The 14,277-nt window shown below is 37.1% G+C and overlaps 1 protein-coding gene across 4 annotated transcripts in view; it reads right to left on the reverse strand.

Annotated features, from left to right (window-relative positions):
* PSPC1 (paraspeckle component 1) overlaps positions 1 to 14,277 on the reverse strand; it is a 94,793-nt gene that overhangs the window by 38,009 nt on the left and 42,507 nt on the right. The window contains exon 7 of one of the 4 annotated variants that reach the window (XM_026653400.2): positions 1,143 to 1,200. The exons of the other annotated variants lie outside the window; for them this stretch is intronic. Coding sequence (XP_026509185.1) covers positions 1,143 to 1,200 — 58 coding nt within the window. The remainder of the gene's footprint in view (positions 1 to 1,142; positions 1,201 to 14,277) is intronic. 4 annotated transcript variants of the gene reach the window in all.

Here is a 14,277-nt window from a genome sequence, read left to right on the forward strand (position 1 = left end):
TTTTTCTATTAGTGTATGTGACAATAGGCACTAATATATTTAGAACTTGGATTAGATATTAATGTAAATCTATGATTCAAGTTTAGAGTATACTTGTCAAATTTAATTTTTCAAGCCTGTTATATTTAAAAAGGCACTATAGAGAAGATGTAAAATACAGCTTATTTTGAAAATGAAAAGAATGTTTCTTTACCAAGTGTCAAAAGGTATTAAAAGCCATAAGATGAATGATATACAGATCAGACATAATTTAAAATTAAAAAGGTATGACAATTTTATTCCTTAACGAATACTATTCAAGTTTATTTCAAGATTTGTTTTAATCAAAGATTATGAAGCTCAGTGAAAATACATATTCATGATTAATATATTTTAATAGAATTGATTCTTCAAGAGATATACTACTTGAATTTTAGTGTAGTTTAAAAGCAGATATTCTGCTTAGTCTAACTGAACACTTTTTCCACATTGACTGATTCAGTATGAAATATAAATGGTGATTACCCATACTATATATACACAAAATAGTTTTATATTTGTAGCCTGAACATTCAGTCAATAAAAACACGTTTGTAACCGTGACAATATCATTGATGGCAACAATGAAAATGCAAGACAATTTGCAGCTATTACTTGGGATAAAATTATTAAAGTTTAGTCCCCAACAAGTATTTAACTTCTTGTTAAGTAACATAGCACCAAGAAGTGATCTAACAAAGCCATGAACGGAATTATTCTAAATCTGTTTAACTAAATATACATTAAATTTTTGTATTCAGATACAAAATGTTTTTTTTCCACAAGACTTATTATAAACAGCAGAAACTTTCACGTTTTCCATCAAACAACATTTTTCAGGATATCATCTTCAGTGCCTTCTCCTGTTTTCCTACTTGGTAAATATCTAAATTTTTCTTCCACACAGAGACTAAAATAATAAAATGCAAGTACAGTAAATAGATACTTACTGCTAGAATCAGTTATTCGGAAACAAAATGGATGAGATTTTATATTACCTATCATTAAAATGTTTTTTCCTTACTACTAGCTCGTCACTAATGTATAATACCAATGAGTAACATGTACAGTCCCAAAGAATTGTAGTCTTACATTACAGAAGCCTATTTGCTTCAGATCCCTACCTCCCATGTTTATTGCTCCACGAGGACCCATATCACCCATTCTCATTTCCTGTTCTCTCTGAAAGTAAACATAGTTTTCATGGTCAACCTATCATGATTATTTTAACATTCCCATCTACTACAAAAAAAGCACAATTTTTTTTTAAGTTTTAATTTCGTCATATTTAGAAAAAATACAGGAAATACAATTAAATATATTCTTCAATTGATATGAATTGGGATTATTTGGTAATAAACAAACAAGACAAAAGTGCATAAGTCTTATTAAAAGTTTCCCGTAAACCTAATATAAATCTTACAGAGAAATTTCATTAAACGGAAGCAAAGGTCTAATGATGCTAAAGTAATTCTATTTTTAGACCACTGCTTTAGAGTATTCTCTCAAAATAGTTTGCGCTATTGTTAAAAAAAATTAAGAAATGTTTTTTATTTTTTAATCAGGCTGTGAGGTCTGATTACCTTGTAGCCTGAGATTCCCAGTATTCAAAACTAAAGGTAGTACCAATAAAAAAGGGGAAAAAAACACATAACTGAAAACACAAGTGTGTTGTCTATCACAGATCACTAGCACTCAAAATGATTTACACATTGCCATTTACATTTTGGGAAGACAAAAAGTATTGAAATACTCCTGGGGGAATTTTGCCTCACTGTGTGTGCGCAGAATTCATGTCCCCCACACATTTTTTGCTTCCCCACAGAAAAATGATTTCTGATGGGAAAGCAAAGGGAAGCTGCAAGAGTGGTCATGCACCCCTCACCGGCAGCACAGGCAGGTTGGCTCGGGTGCCCAGAGCAGCCGATAGAGACATAAACCACCACCGGAAGGGAGGGACTCGGCAATTGTGCAAGTGAGAGAGAGAGACACTCTGTCCCTCTGGCTTGCTATTGCAGCATGCTCAGTGTGGAGGAGCAGGGTTTCAGGGTGTTTCTGAGGAGGTAGGCATGGGGCAGGCTCTGTCCCCTCAGGCAGAGCAGAACGTAGCAGCCTGCCTGCTTAGTGAATTGTTCCCATTGTTTTTGTGAATTCCCACAGGAGCATAAAACAGGTGTAAAAGTTTTAAGGCTCCTTCACATTGCCAGAGGGGTGTAAAGGACAGTATGGCCTTATAAATGCTTGCGGAGCTTTTGTGATTAGAACTGGTCTAAAGTTTTGGACTGAAAAAATTTCCTATCAAAATGTGCTCCAGGAACTATTTGCTACTGAACTTTCTGGAGATGGTCAGTAGCCAATATAAATTATGAGTTTGATTCCCCAGCCCTCACTTGCCTGTGATGTAACATTGAGCATATGGCTGCATATATTTGTTGACTAATAACTAGCAATAAAGGGTCAAATCTAGCTACATTACTATTAAGCAAGGGGGTTTGGGGATTTCCTCCAATGCTCCCCACTCGCATTCCCCATCCATTCTATTGTAGTTTAAATAAATTACCAAAATAATTGAAACCAGAATGATTATATTGTGTTATTTTTTCAAATAAAACATGCAGAATTTTAAAATATAGTGCGCAGAATTTTTAACCTTTTGGTGGAGAATTCCCCCAGGAGTATTGAAAGAACAGCACACATAGTTAGTTAAATATTAAACCAATCAACAAATTTTCAGGAGAAGAAAAAATCTAGTGACAGACAACTAGCCTTTTTCCCCCATGAAGAAAGCAGATTCCATAAATTTAAACATGTATTCTTGGTAGATATGCATGACTCTTGAGAATTAGAGTTATATACAAACAGAAGGGAAAATGTACTTGACGTTTTAAAATACAGTCGGTAAATATTCAAGGATGTATTTTACCTTCTGAAAACCAGACCACTTATTAAGGATTTGGAAATCTACCTTTAGGCATTGATTTTTTTAAAGCAGTCTTGGCAACAGGTAACAAAGAGTAAAGGCTCCATTATCCTAATATCAGAGAGCTGTTCAGTCTCCCACATATGCAATGTGAACTTAAAGTTGCTGACTTCAGTTGCTCTAGTGCAGGAATCACCAACATTTAATAGTACAGGGCAACTATTCCTGTAATGTTCAGATGTGGGAACTTGTTATGAGTAGGGTCCAAACGAGAGTTTTAACTGAGGTCAGGACATTGTCATTGGCAGTTCTGAACTTGGAAAGTGCAGGGTTTGGGTGGACAACTCCTGTAAACTGATGAGAGTACAAGGATTTGGCAGTTTATTTTGGATGAGTCATGATTTAGTGAGGTGACGAAGAGTTAGGATGCTCATCAATAAAGGATGTAGGCATATTTGGGTAACTGGAATGGAAGACTGGTCAATGAGCATTTGTCATAAGGGCAGGAGCTATTACCCTTCTCTCCTTACCACTGCATCCATCTTCCAGCCTTTATCCTGTATAACCCTATCACCAGGTTTTGGAGCCCCAAAGCGCCTCCTGGCCCTTCCCCTGCAATTACTGCTGCCTATCTTAAAAAAAAAAAAAAGGGGGGGGGTGAGGGCACACGGGAAGGATAGGCAGAGGGGCAAAATTAGTGTTCCTACAAGGTGACAATTCATATACTGAAACACTGTTGTCAACCACTTATCCATAGAAGCAGTACCACACTGCTCTGTTAATATGCTCACTACTGAGCTGAAAAGATCATCACAAGGAGTGAGAGTAGTTCAGTCTCTATGCCCGTTCAATCCTTAGTCTAATATGGGAAAATGCCAGCAGGGATGTAAATTTGTGCCCATCGTATTAATATTTTTTGGTTTTGTAACCTGTTAGGAACTAGACATAGACCACCAATACATAAAGGCCACAAAACACCGAGCAGAAAATGACTTTCAGTTACAACTGACTCAGGTGCCAGCTTAGACTGAAGCAGGTGACCTAGAGATGAAATGGCCCACATTTCATTACCAATCCCAACCCATTTTATTTCGCCCTTAAAGACAAACTTGGAAGTGAGCAACATCTAGGTAAATTACCACACACAATCTAGTATGAGGCATTCCCAATTCCCACAGCACGCAAGACCAGAATTTACAGCATCTCAGACTCCACTGCACATAGCAAGTCTGATGAAAGGTTCTGTGCCAGAGCCAAATGTAGAGCCCAAATGTTTAGTTAAAGCAAGCTGCAATGGTACTGAACACTGAACTACACCAAAAACAGTGAATATCCCAAAACAACCAGTTTTTGGTGTTTGGTTTTGAGGGGTATTTTTGGGGGGGGCGGTGAGGGGGGGCGTTTTTGGAGATAGGAAGCATTTAACATATACATATGTTTTAATTTATGCTTTAAAAAAATCTTTTTGTCCCCACTCAAACACCACTTGGCTTGCTACGTAATACTGCATGTCTTCAGTAAAGCAATTAATGCTAAAGGATTTCACTTAAGGTGGTGGTTTAGGGTGGTTTTTTTTTGTTTGTTTTTTTAAAGTAACTCCCCTTCCCCCCCAAAAAAAACTGGTTAGTGAGAGTACTCAACTGGTTCTACTGGGTTTTATTCAACTTTCATTTTAGCTTTGCTGCTGACTTTTAAAGGAGAGAGGTAATATTTCAGGTTGCAGACCAAAGAACCACAAAATTTGCCTGCAGATTGATGTCAATTTGTTTGCCACCATTTCAACAAATCTATTCTTCCATCTTCCCCAGTTGTGTCTGGTTATAACTAACTTTTAGTATCTTGTTAAATTTTAGTTTTTATACTCTTCAGAGCCGGGACATTCTCTTCTTCACTTGTTTTGTGAGGTACTCACAAATAAAACACAAGGACCAAAAAAAACCAAATTAATGTGTCAAAAGGAGGCATTTAACTTCACAAAAAAATCACTAAATATTAACTGTTAATCTATTGCTTGGCTGATATAATTCTTAACAGCCATACTATCCTTAAAAATCATTTATTCAGAATAAGACTACCTACTGAATTACGAACAGTAATCTGGGTTTGGCCATGAGAGTCAAAAAAAAATCTATCCCACATAAATGGTGTCCCAGAATATCTTATGACAGTACAAAAGCAGGACTAAATAGCTCCTTTCCAGATCACTGGGCCCTTTTCTCACACTCTGGAAGCTTGTCCTTTTGCTAGCAGCAACCAGCTCCAGCCCCTGCAGCCACCTCTCAGCTGTGCACAGCAGGGGATTAAAGTGAAGCCAGCTGATACTGAGAAGGAAAGATGGGCAGAAACATCTGAGCTGCCAACACAGGAGCCTGCATGGGATAGGAGTCACTGGGGAGAAGATGGGAAAAGAGAGCTGAGAAACTGAAGTAGCAACCAAGAGATTGGGAGGGAACAGAGTGTGCAATCCTATGGGACACTGGGAGCCATGGAAGATTACAATTAAGAAGCGACGGGAAGAGAAGGCTGAAACATGGGGAGCATAATAGGAGTCATATAGAGTGCACAGAATGAATAACGGGGACAGAAGGGAGCAACACAATTTTCAAAGGACAACTCTTCAAATAAACCAAGGGTCAGGAGTGATTTAGCTGCAAATGTTTTGTCCCTAGAAAACTTCTTGGTATGTTGGCAATTATGGTTATAGTCCTGGACAACTGTAAGGGTCACATGAACCCAAAACAGAGAGTTTTTCTTGTAGATTTTGACTTTCTTATTTCAACGCTGTAGAAATTATATTGTATTCCCTGCATTCAAAATGTTTGTATCTTCATAAAATTTTAATTTTATACATTCTCCCTCTTTAGGATTTTATGCAAAAGAAATTCCTGTAGCATGTACCAAATGTGTACCCTCAGATACAACTTAAAATCTACTTGCAGCTTGCCATTCCTCTACATTCATTACAAAAAAAAGAGATCTTTAAGGGCAGGAATATCAGTATCATTGAGCTAAATAAATACACTAACAATCTTTAAAAATATACACATTTTTAAAATATAAAAATATTAAAATAATACTTTGAAGTCCATTGCTACAAAACTTCATGAAATTAAGAAGTAGGGGGAAAAGTTTGTTGAGATGAGGGATGAAAGCATTTCCATCATCATTAGATGTCATTTCTCCTTTACTATTAAAAAAGCATCAGAATGCAAGAGTTAAGGTACAGACAAAACAAGGTAATCACATTTTTTTCCTAGGAAATTTGCCTTCCAATTTCAGTAGCCTAAAGAACCACAAAAATTCAAGTCTACATATGCTACACTATTCATCATAATAAAGTTGTAAATAGAAATATATTTGAAATGGAATATTCTGTTGAATAACAATGGCAGAAAGCAAGAACACCAGCAATGTAATATTTATATTGGGTTTATATCAGAAGGCAAACCACGTAATCCTCGTCAGCACCCAGTGGCAGGGAATGCAAATCTTACTTCATGTAAGACCAATCACTCACCTTCCCAGCTGAGATTAGTGATCACAAGAGTAGCAAAATGAAAAGAAGGGAATTCAAAAAGAAACACTGCAATTTTGGTCCCAGAACATTTCTTGTGAAGTCACTTTAAATGTTATCCATTAAAATCAGGTTATTTTTTCTAAATATGGATGCTGTTATCAAAAATAGCGGACCATTTTAATTTTTCAAGCAAAACAAAACTCAAGTGACATCGTGTTTTTCTCACTTTAAGGCTATTTCATGTGTTAAATAGGCAATAGGATTCGTTCCACAACAGAGGGGACTTTGACTACAATGTCAGATAAGTACAGATCTTTAGCACTTCACTATCTCCCACCAAGTTTAAAAGAAAAACTCTGGAAAAAGTTGTCAATATTCCATTATAAAACTGAACGTAATCCTTTGTGCACTAGCATGTATTGTTTAGTAGGAAAATGACCAGCTCAGAAGCTTGCAGTCCATTTCATTCAAAACTTCAATGTAGAGTGGCAATATTAACTCCATTCCAGAGACCACACTGGGCAGCACATAAATTCTATTTTGGTGTTACTGCTCCTAAAAAGGAGCCATTCCCCCCTTCCCTCCCAACCCAGATTGTTGGAGATAGAACAGCAAATATTAACTGTTGTATTACACCAAATTTTAGATTAGGTCAGCTTTTAAGACCAAACAGATGAAATAGACTTGAAAGGATTAGATTTTTATCAGTAAATATTGGTAAACATCGATTTCACCACACACGAAAAATATTTCCACCAATGTTAATTAAAATTTACAGATAAGCAAAAGAAAGAAAAATTTTGTTTAAGAACTTACCGAGTTCGATTTAAAGATATTTATACTTTGTCAACATCACATGTCAAAATATACAATTTGTGTTTTAACTTTTTGAATTTTAATATCTGTTGTCATTAAGAACTATTGTCTGACATCCCCCCAGAATTTCCCACAATTATGAAAATTTAAATCAAAATCTAATTTTTTCCCCCACAAATAAACACTGATATCTGTTGAAATTATAAAAAATTAATTCTGCCAAGCCTGCCTTTAAGAATTAAATTCAACCAATTTACAAACTACTGCAAATGCTGATACTGTAAAAATCAAATCAATGAAACCTATAACAAATAATGTACACTTTATATAAAATATACACATATAGACATCCCATGAAATCTTCATGTTAGGAAAAATACTATTAATGTTAGTAATAAGAGTAAAGATAGCTGGCCAAAAAATCTGATCTCTTTTAGGGAAAAAAGATACATTAATAATCTGTCCTAAGAGTTATACACACACACACATATATACACACACGAAGAGAGAGAATTGAAATGTAACAACTTCCTTAAAATCAGGTGGGCAGGAATAGCAGAAAAACCAGTACAAGTTATTTAGGCCTGCACTTTTATCGAGGAGCTCATCATTCCCCACAAGTTATAACTTTTAAGGAAACCTCCATGCTAAACTCCCTTGTCCTGTACCTTTTATTTTGGGAGGTACATACGTGGGGTACATCACCCACTTTTGTGAAACCTTCCCTTACTCCCCAGTCTAGACTTTAGCGGAGATAGAACTTTAATCACCTAAGCCCCACAGAACATATAAGACCAGTTAATGCTGCCTAAGGTATTTAGTGTTCAGTCTTCAGCTATTCTTAAAAACAGAAGTTAAAAATCACACAAGGATATTTCCGTGACCAGAAAGAGTACAACATATTTTAACACTTCCCAACAGAAAATTTTCTAAAAAGTTACAATGTAATTGAAAATACACGTTGATATTTAATTCTAACACCATGCAAGTCAAGTAAGGATAGTGTTGTATAAAAATACACAGTAAAAATATGCGTTACAATTTAAATGTTAAATAATGCTAAAAATACACTGTGCACATGACCAACCCAAAAGCTAGATCGGGTTTCATTAGTAGTGTACTATTTCATTAATAAACCCTTCATAAATTAATCCTAGTGTCTCACCCATTGGCAGGCCATTAAAGATTGAACAGGAATATACAAATTAATGAAATTCAATATATTATCTTATGGGTTTGGTAAGACAAATATCTACTTTCTTGGAAAGCATCTACTTTAAAAGTCCACAGCTTTTTTTTAAAAATTCACCAATTCTCATTTTAAAAACTATAGGTTGTTAAATGCCTCTAGATGGGGGGGAAGATATTAAAGTAAAACTGACTTCTTTATCTTGTAAAAACATTTAAATATTTTGAATATACTGAAACCAACAGAAAGTGCAAATTGTTTTCCAAAACTCTGAAGGCTTTGCTCACAAATTTCCACTTTTTATTCTATAATAAAAACAAATGATTTGGGCTATTTTAGTTGAAGATGTTATCCACTTTTGAAAAACACACTGATTACTGCTCTTCAGCGTGGCTCACTACCCTTTCCTAAAATACTGGAATAAATTTTAGAAAGCTTTAAAAATATTATTGCATTGGCTCAGCTCCCAGGAAACAACAGAACCATTTGGGAGAGGGCAAGCTTAATAATTATATCTAAATGAATTAATGGAGCATCAGCTGAAACAAGAAATCAGCCAGCACACTAATTCCATTAACACTAGGTTTAAAGGGCAGTGGTTTTCAACCTGTGTTTCGCAGACCATTGGGGGCAGCAGACTAGGCTAGGATTTCCAAAGGGATCCACACTTCCATTTGAAATATTTTTAGGGGTCTGCAAATGAAAAAAGGATGAAAACCACTGGTTTAGGGTCTTCTTGCTGACTTTAAGTATCAGAGGGGTAGCCATGTTAGTCTGGATCTGTAAAAAGCGACAGAGTCCTGTGGCACCTTATAGACCAGAGGTTGGCAACCTTTCAGAAGTGGTGTGCCGAGTCTTCATTTATTCACTCTAATTTAAGGTTTCGCGTGCCAGTAATACATTTTAACCTTTTTAGAAGGTCTCTTTCTCTAAGTCTATAATATATAACTAAACTATTGTTGTATATAAGTAAATAAGGTTTTTAAAATGTTTAAGAAACTTTATTTAAAATTAAATTAAATTAAAATGCAGAGCCCCCGGACCGGTGGCCAGGACCCGGGCAGTGTGAGTTACACTGAAAATCAGCTCGCGTGCCACCTTTGGCACACTGCCATAGGTTGCCTACCCCGTTATAGACTAACGGACGTATTGGAGCATAAGCTTTCGTCGGTGAATACCCACTTTGTCGGATACATGCATCCGACAAAGTGGGTATTCACCCAGGAAAGCTTATGCTCCAATACGTCTGTTAGTCTATAAGGTGCCACAGGGACTCTTTGTCGCTTCTTGCTGACTTTGTGTATCCATAGAAATCTAAGTTTTTATTTAATCTCCTGAGTGGAATACCTGCCCTGACCATGAAAAACAAATGCAATGTTTTTTCTTACTACTTGGGTTCCCTTAAATACACCCAACATTGAAAAGTGTTAACTTCCTCTAATTGTGATTACTTAAGTCTTGACTACACTAGGAAATTTTTGCAAAAAATTATCACTATTGCCAAGTCTGGTTCAGTTCCACTAATGTTAGCACATTACCAGCCCTAGTGCATATGAGCCAAACCTGTTGTAATCTAACCATGGAGAGAGCAGATGTAATGAATAGTAGCCAACAACTCACCTACAGGAGGGTAGCAGCAGCTCAACAGAAAGGCTCCCATCCTTGCTAACACCACTGATACCGAACAATTCTAGCCCCAATGAGAAATTTTTGCAAACTGTCCTTAATGTATGCCAGGCTTTACATGCCAACACTACTAACCATCATAAAAAAAAAAAAAAAAATACATCTCAGCTAATGTGATTATTTGGGTCATAGGACAGCCTATCAGTGTAACCTTCCACTTATTTGAAAGCAGATTTGATTGGATGGTTGCAAATTTTGAATAAGCAAAGAATAGAAATTTATTGACTAGTATAAGAGATATAATTGCTGATGTGAGCAGTGTTTTTCATTGCTATCTGTTTTTTAAAAGGCTGAATCTCATTATCTGATTTATGAGATTTCATAGGTTTTCCATAAAACCTGATCCAGCAAGTGTAAAGGCAGTTCAAATTCTTTATTAGAACATACTTGTTTTTGTGCCTTGGCAAGGAAAGAAAATATTCCTATTTTCCAGGTAATAGGCTTTCGGTGGATCATTCAAGACAACACAGATGCTGGGCTCTTTCTTCTCATTTGTTTTGCCAAGCAGGGTAACAAGCAATCACCATCCAAGATTTTCCTGCTCACAGGGTTCCCGCATTCCTGCTTCTCCACTGTGATGCCTTCCAATTGGAAAAAAGTCTGTTAGCCAGCTACACCTTGGTAACAGAGTGGGCAATTCTCTTACTGAAGCGAGGAAGAATGGGAGCATCTAGAATCACAATGAGCAATAAAAGTGGAAATATAATTTGTCTTTTTATGACTTGGTCCACAACAGCACAGGAATTGGTTTCTGATCGGAAAGATGTTACGAGAAAACATTAGGGCTGTCAAATTATTTCTTTTTTAAAAATTGCAATTCATCGTGAGAATAAAAAAAAAGTCACAACATACATTAACTCTGATTAATTGACAGCCCTAGAAAACATCAAAGGAGAACAAGAGACAAGGCTGAACTAGAAAAATCCTGAGGAAAAGGGAGGGGAAGAGAAACAGGAATCTGTAGCCCCTTTGCCTATTCTACAAAAAAAGCAGCTTCTCACAGAAGCCCAGCTGTAAGCACTCCGTGGTCAATTACTCTATCTGGAGTCGCCTCTGCATTCAGACCATAGTATCTAGCCAAGTGAGCCAAGGATGTTAGCGGAAATCCTGAGGGGGTTCTGGATAATATTTGTCAGGCTCCTAACTGTGAAAGGACCTCCTGGAGAGTTTTAATTTTTTAGCCTAGGTGCAAGGTTTGTGTGCAGCTTTCTAGGAGACTCCTTATTCCTACCCTTAATATCCTTTCAGCTGATGTTAGAGTACACACGAATGCCTGAGTTTATAGACAAAGTGGGTGAGGTAGTATCTTTTTTTGGACCAACTTCTTTTGGTCAGACACACAAGCTTTTGAGCTTACACAGAGCTCTTCTTCATGTTATAAGCAAGAAATGTGGAATCTACTTTAAGGAAGCAGATCTAATTATTTCCAAAATTCTCTGGAAGGATACACAGTACCTGAGCAGATTTAGCAAAAACTTGAGAAGCTCACCACCAGAAACTTAGAAGATTCTTTCACTAAGAAAAGGGTTTACATATGACCTAAACAGGGCTAAGATGACTGAGTAGCCCAACAAGCCTCTCTCCGACTTTAGGCAATACCTGGAAGAAGTTAATGCCTCCTACTAAAAATCAGTAGCTGGGAAGGATTCAAAGTACTTCACAGTTTGTTGTGAATTTTTTTTGGTAGGGGGACAGCAGGAGAGTTCTCTCTTTTACTATTCCAGAAACTGCCTCTGTCCACTGCTGCGTTAAGCAGAGCTTCTCTATCTTTTAGACAAACCGAGTGCTTGTTTTAGGTGCTTTTTTTTTTTTTTTTTTCCAGTCATAGCTCCAGAAATTGCTTCAGTCACTGAGCAAGAAACCACAGAAAACACTTTAGACCCTTGCAGGAAAGTAAGTAGCAGTTCAGGAGAAGGTTCTTCTTTTTCCTGTAGCCTTCTCTGATCAAAAGACAAATGCTGGTCACATGGGAAGTAGAGCTGGTCAGGAATATTTCAACAAAAATGTTATTCCTCAGAAAATGCTGATTTGCTAATACCAAAAGGGTTGGTTTTGACAAATTTCCAGTTTAAAAACTTTTGTAAAGTTTCAAAATTGTCAAAATGTCCCATTTTGATATCTTCTAAATGAAAAAGTTTTTCAGATCAAATAACTTTCAATATTTAAGTTAATTTACAGTAAAAAATAAAAGCGTAAAAAACCGCTGATTTTTGATTCGCAAAAAAATGAGATTTTGATGTGATAAGGGATGGGGAAAATGTTCAAAATCTCGTATCACAGGATAGGAAAAATACTTCTTGCTGAGTTAGAGACAGAAGCAGTCAGAGAGGTCACTTTCCCGTGTTGTTCTAAGTGAGGCAGGAATCTGACTGGAGAAGTGTAAGACCAAACTCAGAGCAGGAAAATTGTGGACAATGACTGGACATCATCGTGCTTGCTTGGGCAAGTGAAGGGTGGGGGAGCCCAATGACAGCACTGGCAGTCTGAGCCAAAAATATTTACCATGACAACATACTGGGGTATAAGTCTCTCCCCTGACTATGCAAGGAGGTTTCTCATTGATCCGGCAAAATTTCCCCTCAGATTAAAAATAGTCAAATATAAAAACTTTTGACAACAAAATGCAACTCTTCTGAACAAGGGCTCAGTCCTACTACAGTATATACCCCACTTAGGCCTGGTCTACACTCGGGGGGGAGGGGGAGGTGTCGATGTAAGATACGCAACGTCAGCTACGGGAATACTATAGCTGAAGTCGATGTATCTTATTCCGACTTACCTCCCGTCCTCACGGCGCGGGATCAATGGCCGTGGCTCCCCCGTCGACTCCGCTACCACCGCTCGCTCCGGTGGAGTTCCGGAGTCAACGGGGAAGCGCGTTCGGGACGCGATATATCGATCCCCGATAAATCGATCTCCACCCGCCGATACAGTGGGTAGTCTGAACGTACCCTTAGTGAGGGAAAAGGAGCCTATTTTAGTGTACAATGGCAATAACTGCTTTTTAATTAAGGAGAACTAGTTACTGTCTTCACAAGGAGATTTCTTCCTCTGACCACTTTGGAATAAATTTGACTCTTAAACAACATACTGTTTTGTATGACTGTGCTGAAGAGGCACCCAAGAAAAAATCTACTGTGGGAGCACTGGAGAAATTCAGTCAGACTATTGCTTAAGTGCCTCTTGCCTGTTCAAAGACAACTCTCATCCAGCACCACAGAAGACCAGGCAAACTTCACTCTACATTCTTGCCCAAGGTCTTTTTGAATTCTTAACCTGGAGTCTCCTTTGACAGACTATGCAATACCATCCTGGCTCTAGAAACTAAATTTGATTCCTGTGGCGCTTTACGGAAAAGTCTGAGACAAAATTTCATATAGTCTTAATCAAAAATCTTTCATTTGGACAATGCCATATCCCAAACCAAAAATGCAAGTGATAATGGATGGCAAGAATTTCCTTATATTCTTATTTTGATGATGCTTAGAACTTTGTTGATGCAAACCCAAAACTTGTAGCCTAAAACTAGGAAAGATTTAAAATCTGTTGATCTATTACAAAACTTCATTCCAAATTTGGCAATTTTTATATATTCTTTGTCGATTGACATTTCAGTCTTTTTTCTGTAACTGTTTATGTTTTCCTGCATTTGTGAAAAGTATATTCAGGATTAGCCTTAAAAATTCGGAGTTTTCGGGAGCAAATTTTTATTCCTGGTCTTTTTACATTATAATAATAAATATTTTCCTTTCCTTCATAGGGTATCACAGTGCTTTACAAAAGATGGGTATTTACAGATGGAGAAGATTAGGCATAGACACATTAAAAGCCAGATTCTGCCATCTTTACTCAAGTTGTTTTTAATGGTCTGAGTACTCACAAAACAAGGTTATACTGTCCATAAATATGGGTGGAAGAATCTCCCGCTCCATGAACTGCTCATGATCACACAGTCTACTCAGGAGTAGAATACCTGTTTCCCCAATTTTCAGCTCCCTGCTCTAGCCTCACTGTCCCCCTCTTCTAGACTCATTGTCACTAGAATCTAATCTAAGAAAATCCCCCAGCCCTAAAGGTTTTTTAATGTCCATTGTGCAGGACTTCATAGATCTGGTCCTCACTAAGTGGAAC

The sequence above is a fragment of the Terrapene carolina genome, unplaced genomic scaffold (assembly GCF_002925995.2).
Source record: "Terrapene carolina triunguis isolate 2854851 unplaced genomic scaffold, T_m_triunguis-2.0 Scaffold138, whole genome shotgun sequence".
Taxonomy (NCBI): domain Eukaryota; kingdom Metazoa; phylum Chordata; order Testudines; family Emydidae; genus Terrapene; species Terrapene triunguis.